Here is a 12,715-nt window from a genome sequence, read left to right as displayed (position 1 = left end):
TGAAACAGAGGAAGGCTGTTGAGAATGTAAAGCCTATGTAAAGAGAAAAATAATGTTACCCTTGCCAATAAATAAATCTCCCTAAGAAAGTTACAGTTACTAAGTCCAGCTGCTGGTGGTATTTTAGATCCATTCATTCACTCATTCTGATGTCTCTAAGGATTTTACAAGGTGAAATTCATGCAAACTTGCAACCTTCTGCCTGTTCTTAAGAGGCTAATAAATGACAAAGCCCATTCTTACTCAGCTGCTGTTTCCCAGCAGCAGCCCTATTGACAGGTTGGCCTGGATAATTCTTTTTTCTGGGGAACGGTCCTGTGCATTGTGGAATGTTTAGCAGGGTTCTTGGCTTCTGCTTACTGTGGCCAGTAGCATCAACCCCACAGTCTGAAACCAAAAGTGCCTGCAGACATTGCCAAATGACCCTGGGGTAGGGGGGGATCATCCCTGGTTGGGAGCCACTGCTCTGCAATATGTGTATTGGAATATTCGAGTAATAAGTTGAAGTTCCTCGGCATTTCCTTGGTAGTCGGTAAACGCACTCGTTATTTTTGGCTTCTCCTACCTGTTGCTATTTTTGCAATCATATCCAGAAAAAGGTTGGCATTAATATTTCTGAGATTGTTTTGTCATTCTACAAAGAAGGGAAGTCAATTTCACTCGAGAATAAGAGGCAAGCAGGTGGTTTTCAGTGTTGGGTGCAAGAAATCAGTGTGCATAGGGTATCTTGTGCATTGTGTTCATTATACAGATATGACTGTCTACTTTATCATTAGATTAGAAAGTCATCTCAAAAATAACAATTGAAAAAGAATATTTAAGATATTTTCAAAGAGTCTATTTAACTTAGTTTTTTTTGCTGAGGAAGACCGGCCCTGAACTAACATCTGTGCCAATCTTCTTCTACTTTGTATGTGGGTTGCTGCCACAGCATGGCTGATGAGTGGTGTATGTCCGTGCCCGGGATCTGAACCCACGAACCCAGGCCACCAAAGCAGAGCGCACTGAACTTTAACTACTATGCCACTAACTTAGATTTTGATGAAATAAATATTTGATTTTTTATTTAATTCATATATGTGATAAATTAAAAAAGTAACTTTTTCAAAAATAAATAATTGATGCTATCAATAAGAGATATAAAATGAGTCCATTCTTTATTATGGCATTATTTTCAAAATTTACAATAAAATATTTCAGAGGATTAGGCAAAAATTAAATTAACTTCCAATTAAAAACTTCCAATATTAAACTAAAATTTAAATATCTGCTTCCAGGGTTACCTATCTGTGGCACATCAGGTTGGTGTAGACATGGATGATGGGTGACTCGTGGGTGAAAGAATCCTGACTCTGACACCTTCACTGAAACATTAGGTAACATGATTTGCTAAGGTTATGTAAAGCATTTACAAATTTCTATTCCTTAGAAGGATGCCAGTTGATTTTCCATATTTATTTACGATTCTTTACCAAGGGGTGACTTTAAAAGTGAATTTTATAACTATGTGTTGGATGATTTTTCAAATCTAAAACCCTCTCCATTCTGCCACCTAGCCCAGATTTTTCTTGAGAAAGATATTTTTAAATAATTAGAATATAATTTTAAAATTTATGAATTTGCCTAGCATGGAAGGTTAGCTAAAGGAAACAGAATGACCCAGAGCTCATCTGTCATATAAATGCCATTCTTAATTAAGAAGGAATGAATAAGCAAGTTCCTTTGCTATTTTGGGGGAAGAATAAGTTCAGCAACCACTTATTCTAATGGTTGGATCTCACTCCGTTTTCAAAGAATAAAGAAAGAAAACTCCATGGTATTGTAGAGTTATCAACCCTGATAACTGTCTTATGATAAATTGACTCCTACTGGTAATTTGGTTTCTGAGGACAAAGAGATGATGTATATGATGGATAATAACAAAAATATTTCCTTTTAAATCTTTTTAGTCAGTTTCTTATCTTAATGACTGATAATTTTGACCAAGTAATCCTCCCTTTGCTTTATCTTATGAAATCATCCATGACAATGTACATTTTTTTCAAATATAAAATATTACTTGAGCCAGACTTTTAAAGATAGCATATGGACAGTTTCAGAAAAGTATAAACATCCTTTATTTCCCAGTTTGAACATTAAGTTATTTTCCTCCCTGTCTTAAAACATAGAGATATTGGACAACTTAACCAGATTTGCCTATGACTTTTTTGGCCAATTCATGAAAATACAGTAGTGTGAGCAAACCTTTCTTTGGTGGACTCTTGCCCATTCTTTCTATTCTGATTATTAGTATTTGATAAGAGTATAGGCTTTTAGGTGAAAGAAAAGTTTCCATAATTTCAAGTAAATGCATTTCCCCATGAATTTTCTACCCCATAGAATTATTAAATGAGTTCCAAATTTATATACAGCATAGCAATTAACTGAAGATTGTTGTTTGAAGGGACTGTTGACATTGGGTTTGTAGGTTTTTGAAAAGGTAATTTCCACTCATTGGCAAATCTAGGACCATGGCTAACATTAACCCTAGATGACTACCACTTCCCGCCTATCACTGACTCTCTGGGTTATCACAGTTCTTGAGAGGAAGGACAAGGTACGTGCACTTATGCTTTCTCCCTAACAGGCATCTGAACAACCCCTAGTCAATGCAGGGAAGCAAGAGGAACGCTAGTTTTTGCAAGCTGTGTGTGTAAAATGTAAAGTCAACTAGGGGTCACTGTTGGTGCCACCCAGTGTTCACTTCATATTATGATTCTTCATAACTAAGGAGAATTACAGAGCTCAGGTGAAACCCCAAAGCTCTTTCTCATCATATAACCTCCTAGAATCAGAGATCTTGCTTCATCTTTTATTGTTAGAGTAAGAAGGGAATGTGTTTTAGGTATATGAATTATCAAGGAAGGGCTTTATTCCTGATTGTGGTTCCCTGCCTTCGACATTGCACACTCAGCTTTGACTTCTGTAACATCAAAATCTTCCACTGAATGTCACATAGGTTGCTGTTCGCAAATGCATACATGCTAGAGTTACATAAAATTAATTACTGGAACCTCCTAATTGGTCCCTCTAAGGTAGAATGCAGCATTAGATTCATTTTTAGGTTACTTGAGGCTTTTTTATTGCAGTTGAATATCCATTTGTAAGACACTTTCTATTTTAAGACATACCAAATCACTTTGGGAAATAAAAGGAATATATTAACATTCAAGACAATGACCTCAACGTTCTGGAAAACATTGGTGAACATCAAGACTCAAGAAAGCATTGAGAAAGAACTTGACTTCTACTTGAAAGATTTTGGTGTGTCCCTGGTTCAGAACTCATTCTGGGTTACTGGGACCTCTTCAAATTCTTCAGAAGTAGAATATGAATGTGAATGTGCCGTGGTTAGCTGGTAGTATCTATTGTCAAGATTACGGTCTTCTCCAGATTCACAGAAGGGCCCTATCACTTAGCTGGCAATGCTGAATTCCTACTCGGCTGCTCATTTAGAACAAAAGTGCAGGAGACAGATCTAAAGAAATACTGTCCCAGGAGTGGTACAGTACTCCAGTTACAGTTCAAACTTGTCTAAAAATTTCAATTTGTCTAAAAATTCATCTCCCTGACGATGTCATAAGGACAAGTAATCCAAAGATTGCTGACTACAAGATTTATAATATACTTCTATATTAAATGTCTATTTGAACCATCACAATAACTCTATGAGGAAGATATCATTCCCATTTTACAGAGTCAAACGAGGTTCAAAGAAATGAAATCTACTCCAAGTTACTCAAAGTCTGTAGCCGAGATGGAAATTTGGATCTTTTGATACTAAAGCTTGTTTTTCCACCACACAAATCTAATGATTAAAGTCTAGTGTGAATAAGTAAATTGCTCAGTATCAAGCTACTTTTATACCATTTTGTCTGTGACAGCTTCTGCTTTTGCCCATGGTTGTTATAAATTAAATAATATATCAAAGGCAAGCTCTATGCAGAAATAAGAACAGTAAAGTAAATGAAAGGCAGAAATGAGTGCTAATACCATGGCTTCCCAATATGCTGAGAGATGATTGCTTTTAAAATTTTATTCTGATAATAAAAAGTTATATATCTTCATTATTTAAAATTTAAAATACAGAAATATATAAAGAACATAATAATTACCTTAATCTTGCAATTTGGAGAAGATAACTTTTTTTCTGCTACATATCTTTTAAGACAATATATGCACATGCATGCGATCTATCTATATATAAATTTTGTTTTGTGAAAAGATTGTACTGTATATATGAACATTGTGTGTGTGTCTATACTGTGTATAAATCGTGTGCTCTATTTTTTCATAGACTATATTATGAACCTCTTTTCATGTCTAAATTACACATCTATAGCATCATTTTTTAGTGCCATTACTTTACTTTCTGTGCTAATTTCTGTTTGTAGTGTAAATTATTTAAGCAATTCTTTATTATTGTCTGTTTAGATTGTTTTTTATGCTCAATGTTATAGACAACCTCATGATGAATTTGTACATATATCTGGCATAATTGTATTATCACATCTGTTGGTTAGGAAATTTAATTCCAATGTGAGTTTTCTGTCTAAAATGGAGCCTATTTTTAAGGTCCTTCAACTTGAAATGGCACATTTTCTTTGAATAGCTGTAGAAACTTGTACTCCCACCAGGATCACAGGAATTATAGTTTCCTTCACTTTCGTCGTCACCGAATATATATTATTTATTCTTTGTGAATATTCAGTTCAAGTTCTTTGCCCATTTTTCTGTTGAAGTAGCTGTCTATTTTTTTCTCACTACTATGTTCATGTAATATTTTAAGAATATGAGTTCTTTTCCATCTGTCATGTATATTTCAAATGGTTTCCTACTTTATTGTTTCCTTTTTATTTTGTTTACAGTGTTTTCTACCATACAGAGAGTTCACTTTTTATTTTTATATTCCCCTTTAGAAAGGCCTTTTTTCAGCCTAAGAGTATAACTATAACTTTTATTTCCTCCTAGTATGTTTTTTTCATATTTTCTCTATCCTGAATTGTATGCTTATATTTTTCTCCTGTTGACCTATTGGGTAACAGTGTTTTCTCTTATAGATATAATTATTGTTAGAATTATTTTCCATTTCTAAATTTTAAAGTACAAAAGTCATTTGCCTTAAAACTTCAAATACTACTTAATTGAAAGTCCCTCGTCACCACTATCCTTTTCTTAACAGTGTGCTGTGCGTCTTTCATTGTGTCATATGACACTGCTGTGTTGTGTAACAGCTCCTCTTGGCAGAGGGAACACCCATGCCTGTTCTGGAAATGGGAGATACGCGTGATCAGCTTAGGTCATGACCTGACTTTAATTCCGGTTGAGTTATAGGGAAAAGAATCCTGGGGACCCACCATCACACAGTCCCATGTTGCTCCTGTGTTCAAGGGCTGTTCAGGGAAGGAGAGGCAAACAAAAACCCATCTGTGACGTTTCCCTTGAGGTAGCAGTGACCACAAGTTTAGCCCTGTGCTATCATCATCCTTCTCTCCAGGAGTCATCCCCTTAGACTCTGGAACACTTCTGATTCTTGAATTTTGTGTCATATGTGAGCTTTTCCTGAGACAAATATTTCATCAACATTTAATTGTGGGAAGCTGTGAGGACATTGTGTCACTTTCATTTAAGCTAAGATCTCCTCTCCATCCCCGCCCTGCATCTATTCAGTGGAATTCTATTTTGTGTAGCTCTATGGCATATCAAGAATCATCCTGTAGATTCCAGAAAGTAATGAATTAATATCCATATTTTTATAACATAGACCCAAAGAGATTGAGTGATATGCTCAATTCACACAATAAATGAACAAAGGGGAAACCCCAAAATTTATAGCCATTATTATTATCTAATAGGAAGGAACATATTTCCTAATCTGTTGACTAGGAGGCTCTATAATAAATAAGAAAACCATGTTAGATTATATTTCTCATAATGTAGTACAGAAATCACCTACATTAGAATAACTTGGATTATTAAAAATAGTGGTGAAAAGACTTTCAATTAAAGAGTATTTTGATTTTTAAAGCAAAATATACTAATTTTGTACTTCAAAAATTAGAAAAGGAAAACTATAACTTGTTAGACTGGAGACTCTTGATCTCTATCCAAGACGCCTGGCGGGGGATGTGGGGGCAGTCCCCTGAGTTTTTAACAGCTCTCCCATTGATTCCTCTGCACACTAAACTTTGAGAACCCAAGTCTAAAGTATTTACTAATATATTTAGACTTTAAAGCTGAGATAATCATGACAATATAAAATAAAAATTTGATATATTTCGCTTTTCAGATAGATAAACAATGTCCCATTTTGCCATAATTTCAAAGTATAATTTGGAAGAAAAATTGTATTTCTTCTTAGGTATGGTAACTACTTGAATATAACTTGAAATGTTCTACTTAATTCAAAACACTAATATAGACAGTTAACTATTTCTAAGCAGAATTAATTTTCTCTGAATTATTTCATGTCTTTTTCATAGCAGAATAAATCTTGATGATCAAATTTTGAGGGAGGTCCTACCAAAATATAAACCTTATATGTGATGCTGTTGTTTAAATCCCATTCTTCATGTGATTATGTATTCTAAAACAGCTTCCATAAAACTAAGATTCCTAATTTCAAGCATCCTGCTTAATTATATTTTATTGATACTGATAACTAAAAATGAAGCAAAGCATTAGGGTGGATTTCAATTTAATTTTCTTTATATTGGAGGGTAATACAAGCTTAATTAAATTTTCAAACTTATAAATTAGCCAATTATATAAAACAACTATAAATAAGACAACCTACATCAGAAATTATTTTTAAAATTATATCTCACAAAATTTTTGTCTTAAAAACCAAATATAGGGGGCTGGCCCAGTGGCACAAGTCGTTAACTGCACGCGCTCTGCTGGGGCAGTCCAGGGTTCGCCGGTTTGGATCCCGATTGCGCACCGATGCACTGCTTCTTAAGCCATGCTGTGGCGGCGTCCCATGTAAAGTGGGGGAAGATAAGCACGGATGTTAGCCCAGAGCCAGTCTTCCTCAGCAAAAAAGAGGAGGATTGGCATCGAATGTTAGCTCAGGGCTGGTCTTCCTCACACACACACACACACACACACACACAAATATATCTCTCTCTCTATATATATATATACATATTTTACATTCTGATTGTGGTATTGAATTTCACTTTAATTGTATTGATTCAAATTAAAATATGAATATAATTTTACCAAGAAAATTTAAGTAATTCAGGGATAATGAATACTATTTTTAATAGGGATCTAGCATATATAACATTAACCTTGGTTTTTTAGTGCATCTGTTTCCAAATCCCTTAATCTAAGTAATTGATCTCGTGTATTTCTTTGACAGGCTTATGCAGGCAGAGATCTGGAGGAGCAGTTACGAGCGGTGTCCAGTGTAGATGAACTCATGACTGTGCTCTACCCAGAATACTGGAAAATGTACAAGTGTCAATTAAGGAAAGGAGGCTGGCAACACAATAAAGAGCAGTCCAACGTCGATACAAGGACAGAAGAGACTATAAAATTTGCTGCAGCACATTATAATGCAGAGATATTGAGAAGTAAGTACAGGGAAAAAATATATATAATCAGCTATGTACATCCACCCAGTAAAATTTACCAGCCTGGTCCCTTGATTTCAGCATTTGTACCAATGATACCTTTAGGACAGAAAGGAAAGAAAATAGAAATTAAAGAATTATTTTCAAAATACAGCATTTTATGATTTCACTGTGAGTGGTTAAGTGATTTCCTGAAATATAACGATAGAAAGATGCGTGCATCTCAACACACGGTAATTTTTTTTGATTGAGGTGATATTGCATTGCAAAATTTTTAAAACACATAGATATCTTTTAGACACTATGTTGGTTAAATCATTTAAACATTCTGTATCTTACAAAATAATTGCACATAAATTTTCTTTCTGATTTGGACTTAGAAATGCTTAATTTCTAAATCACCCAAAATCATCTTTTCAAATACTCCTTGTTGCCTTGTTGCTTCTTAGCTGACTGGCTTGAGAGCTGGACTTTTGTAAAGCTGCTGAGAGATCTAGCCGAGAGTGTCACAAAAATTATGATGTTGCATAAAATGGCATGGTAGAAATTGGTGGACTACTTTTAAAAAATAACTCCCTCCCGTTGCTAGATATTAATTGCTGTGAAGGTTTGAGATTGCAAATTACTTTGAGAACAAAAGCAAAAAAACACAATGGCTTCATGGTGGAAAAACCAATAATTTGTCTTTTTTTTCCAAAAATATTATTTTAGGGGAAATATTGGAAAATTAACTAGAACATTTAAGAAGTACATCATTTGTAATGCAGTATTTAAAGAGTCAGCAGTGCTATAGATAAACTACTAACTCATTGGAAACAGAATTCCACGAGACAGCATGAAAGGAATGAAAATTAGACTTTCCAGAAAAAAACTTAGTTCAGGATACTTGTCCCATTTGATGTAAAATATCCTTGCATTTCAAGTAGCTACCACCATGACATTACTCTAAGTTGCCAAATAGCCTGCCTGAAAATGATTTTTGAATTGAGTCCAAAACCATAGCCATCTTTTTGTTTACATCTCAGTTTAAAAAGAAAAATTAAATCATGTTGTTTATATTTGCTTTGAGATTACAAAAATAGTACATCCTTATAGCAAATGAGCATGACTTTCTCTCTGCAGGTCTTGTAAGCATCTATATATTAAGTTTTCATTTTCTTAAGTGAAAGAAACCAAATATAATGCTATAGAATATTGGTGTAATTTTAAGAAGGCATAATCCTAATTTAGCTTGTTACATGACAGCTGAAATGAATTTTATCAGTATCCTTAGCTGCTCTGTTAAATACCATATCGTATTCCAATTCTCAGGGCAAGTTAGGATCGTGTCAACTATTTCTTTAAGGTTATATATTATACTTAAATCTGAAAATCTGAAATCCAGTGTGAGTGTCTTCCAACTGCTGTGGGCTCTTCCCCTTGGTGGCTTCTGTGTAACTTATGGCCTTCCCTGTGACTCGACAGGTATTGATAATGAGTGGAGAAAGACTCAATGCATGCCACGTGAGGTGTGTATAGATGTGGGGAAGGAGTTTGGAGCAGCCACAAACACCTTCTTTAAACCTCCATGTGTGTCCGTCTACAGATGTGGGGGCTGCTGCAACAGTGAGGGGCTACAGTGCATGAACACCAGCACAAGCTACCTCAGCAAGACGGTAGGTGTTTCCGCTCTGCCCGGGAGCCTCTCATTCAGAATTCTTAACTTTGGGAGTAGTTTGCTTAAACTCGGATCCCTTTAAAGTAACTTAGTTCAATTCAGAGTTGCTTATATTTTCTTTAGGGAATGAAGTTAATTGTTCAATATTTTGTGGTTTTGATGATATAATATCATAAAGAAAATATTTGATGCTTTACGAATAGTGTTCATATATTGGTATCAAAGCCAAGAGAAGAAAATAATAAATATACATATGAATGCATGTGTAAGTATATACACATACACATATTTGTTGATCTTGAAGGATAAACCTTTTCATTTGGCAATAAATTACTTTTAAATGGTTAAGTCTTCTGATTATAGAGATACAACACAAATTACACACTCAAAATGTATAATTACATGTATATGGTCTGTGAAACAGTGGCGTAGTATTGAAATAAGCCGTCACACTGAACATACTCATTGTGTTCATTTAGAAAGCAAAGGAAATATTCTGACACTAAATCTCAAATATTTTGAGTAAGCTATAAAGTCCCGTCACATTAGATGTTAAGCTTCTAATAAATAACCAAGAAACTTCTCTTGAGGTTCAGTTTGGATCCGGGATTTTCAGAGCAGACGCACAAACCTGTGTTGTAGGTCTTCCACGGAAGAGGAGACTGGCTATCAGAGGGCACGTTTGTGTGTTGATGATAACCACAGAGTGTTGTTTAAAATGCTGTGTGCCACTGGCCTCTGCACAGGAATGTTTGGAGAAGCCCAGTGATGAGGGCTGGGCTGATAAAACTGTGGTTGCTCAAAAGTCTTTTCCAGTTTATTTTGAGAGTTGCAATAGCATAGGTAATCTGGTGCATTCAGAACCGTACTTTGACCTTTAGAATGATCAATGAGATTTTTTAAAAATGTGATGTTAGATTTGATTTGTATCATGTGCGATGACAGTAAATTAACATTTTTAATTATAGAATGGTATATTTAGGACACATAAAATGAAAGTTTCATTTCATACAAACTTTAGCTGATCTACATGGTTCCCACTAATAAAATCTACTCTTATTTTAAAATTAAGTGGAAATGAAAGTTAAGATTACTACCTCAGTTCCTTCAACTGCATTTTCCCTTCTGGTTGAAAATTTCTAAAATTTTTATTGTAATGATCATTTGATCTCTGAGTCTGGAGACACTGTCCTGTTATACAATCGAAATAGCTATTTCTTTATATGGCTCATATGTGAGGGAACAAGCTATTTCAGAGACTGAAATAAGACTTGCAAGAGGAAATGAAAATAAATTATAAACCTGTATTTTCTATTCAGCTTGCCTCTGCCTAACCCTAAAGGTTAAAAAAAAATTAAAAAGTGATCATTTGGGGTCTTTCATCATTCCTATTATTATCACAGTTAGTTAAGCATAGCCAGAAGTAGTTTATGCTCTGTTATTTCCTATAAGTACAGCAAAATAACATAAGGTTCATTCTAGCATGTGTTAGCAAGAAGAACAGTATGACTTCAAATATATTCATGCATTTAGAAACATTCTCAATGGAATATATGTTTGTGGATTATGTGATAGCATTTCAGTGCTTGACAAAATTCTAATATTTTAATGGAATAACGATAATTGTAGCGTTAGGACACAGCAAAACTTCTCTTTTATTCATTCCCCCTTCCCCTTGAATTTTTATCAAACACTGAGAATTTGTTAGCTAAGAAATTATAGATTTATATTGTATACTATTCTGAATAAAATAATTCTAATTTCACAGGTTTTACTGGATATTATGTGTTTATCCTGAAGTAAACCATCTTTTTCAAAAATCTTTTAGTAAGTGTTAGAACTAAATACCTTTTTTTAATCAAATAGAAATACTTATGCCAGTAGGATATTCTCCAAAAAGTAGCATTTCTTTTAAAAAGATATTAATATTAAAAATGTTACTGCTTTTATATTCAAGCCAAACTCCATAAAAGGATTTTGGCATACTGATTCTCTTGAACAAATGTCATTTTTTAAAAAGAGAAAATAAATATGGGTGATTTAGGAATTAAAGTGTATTTTTTGGAATACATTTAATAGTGTATATTTGAAAATAATTCAGTTAAGCAATATGATCTGGGTCCTAGATCACACTGTTTATTATTATGGTGTTTGATTTAAATCAAATATCAATTTAGTTGATCTTCGAAAGGTCTAGATATACCAATTGCGTTTTCCAAAGAATAAAGGGCTATATCTTTTTAAAAAATGGGATGACATGGGATAGACTTAAAAGATAGATTTTGAAGAATTATTTTATCAAATAAAACAAAATGTATCTATTAAGAGTTCATTATTTATCATTTGAAAATACCTGATTGTATTTAGTTGTTAGATGAAATTTTATTTTCAAAGTACTCATATTGTAAAGATGGAGAGTTAAATAATAACCACTATAGTGTGGAGATTTTCTTGTTTGTTTATTTCTTGAAATTCCCATTTTTTTATAGTTACTTTATTTTCCTGGTGAAAATCAGTTGCCAGTTGACAATATTGAAAACTATTTTTCATTACTAATTTCTTCCACAAATTCTTCTGTTATGCCTGGAGTTAATATAGAGGAAATGTTTTAAAATGAATCTTCTTTTAAAAATGTCTCAAGCTTTATAGGGTGATCTTGATTCAATATTACTTTAATATTTATATTAAAGATTTAAAAATATATCTTCTTTAGATACTGATGCCCAGATGTTTTGTATAATAGCTCCTCAGACAAGCTTTTTCTTCCCAGCACCAAACTCACCACCACCAACAGCAACACTGTAAAAATCACCCTGGTCTTCTAGGTTTACCACTCCCATTGCATGACTTCATCTCTAGGCAGAAACATAAGGATGGCTTTTGATGTCTCCCTTCTCTTTTCACATATCCAGTCTGTCATCATATCAGATGTTAATTTTATCCCCCAAGTCTCTTGAGTCCCCATGTCTACCACCATCACTGTACTCCAGGATACTTTTGATGTTCTTTCCAACTAATGAGATAACATCCTCTCTGCTCCCCCTACTTCTATATCCCCCATTGCTAATCTATTCTCTAAATTGCCCCTAAGCGTGATGTTTTTGAAAACACAAGTCTGAGGTTGTCAGTCTCTAGCATAAAGGCCTTTCAATGATTTCCCATTGCTCCTAGAATAAGACCAAAATCTCTATCACAGCCTCGGTTGTTTGCCTCTGCCTTCCTCCACAGCATCATCTACCATAACTGTCCCCTGACTTAGCTTTTCGTGCTTCCGATGCTCTAGACCTCCTTCAATTCCTGGGGACCTCCGTGCTCCCTCTGCCCCAGAGCCTTTGCACACACCTCTAAGTCATCCTGGCCTTCTAGTCTCCTCTTTGCTGGGGTACTAGTCCTTCAGATCTTAATTCAAGTGTCATGTGGCTCAAGGAAGTCCTTGGGG

At 34.4% G+C, this 12,715-nt stretch overlaps 1 protein-coding gene across 1 annotated transcript in view; it reads left to right on the top strand.

The window, feature by feature from the left end:
- VEGFC (vascular endothelial growth factor C) overlaps positions 1-12,715 on the top strand; it is a 107,161-nt gene that overhangs the window by 62,437 nt on the left and 32,009 nt on the right. The window contains exons 2-3 of the mRNA XM_087418658.1: positions 7,406-7,619; positions 9,084-9,274. Coding sequence (XP_087274784.1) covers positions 7,406-7,619; positions 9,084-9,274 — 405 coding nt within the window. The remainder of the gene's footprint in view (positions 1-7,405; positions 7,620-9,083; positions 9,275-12,715) is intronic.

This window comes from Ceratotherium simum, chromosome 28 (genome assembly GCF_057802395.1).
Source record: "Ceratotherium simum simum isolate JZ-2026a chromosome 28, ASM5780239v1, whole genome shotgun sequence".
Lineage (NCBI taxonomy): Eukaryota > Metazoa > Chordata > Mammalia > Perissodactyla > Rhinocerotidae > Ceratotherium > Ceratotherium simum.
Note: the sequence above shows the minus strand (reverse complement) of the source record. Positions and strands in the feature narration are given on the sequence as shown.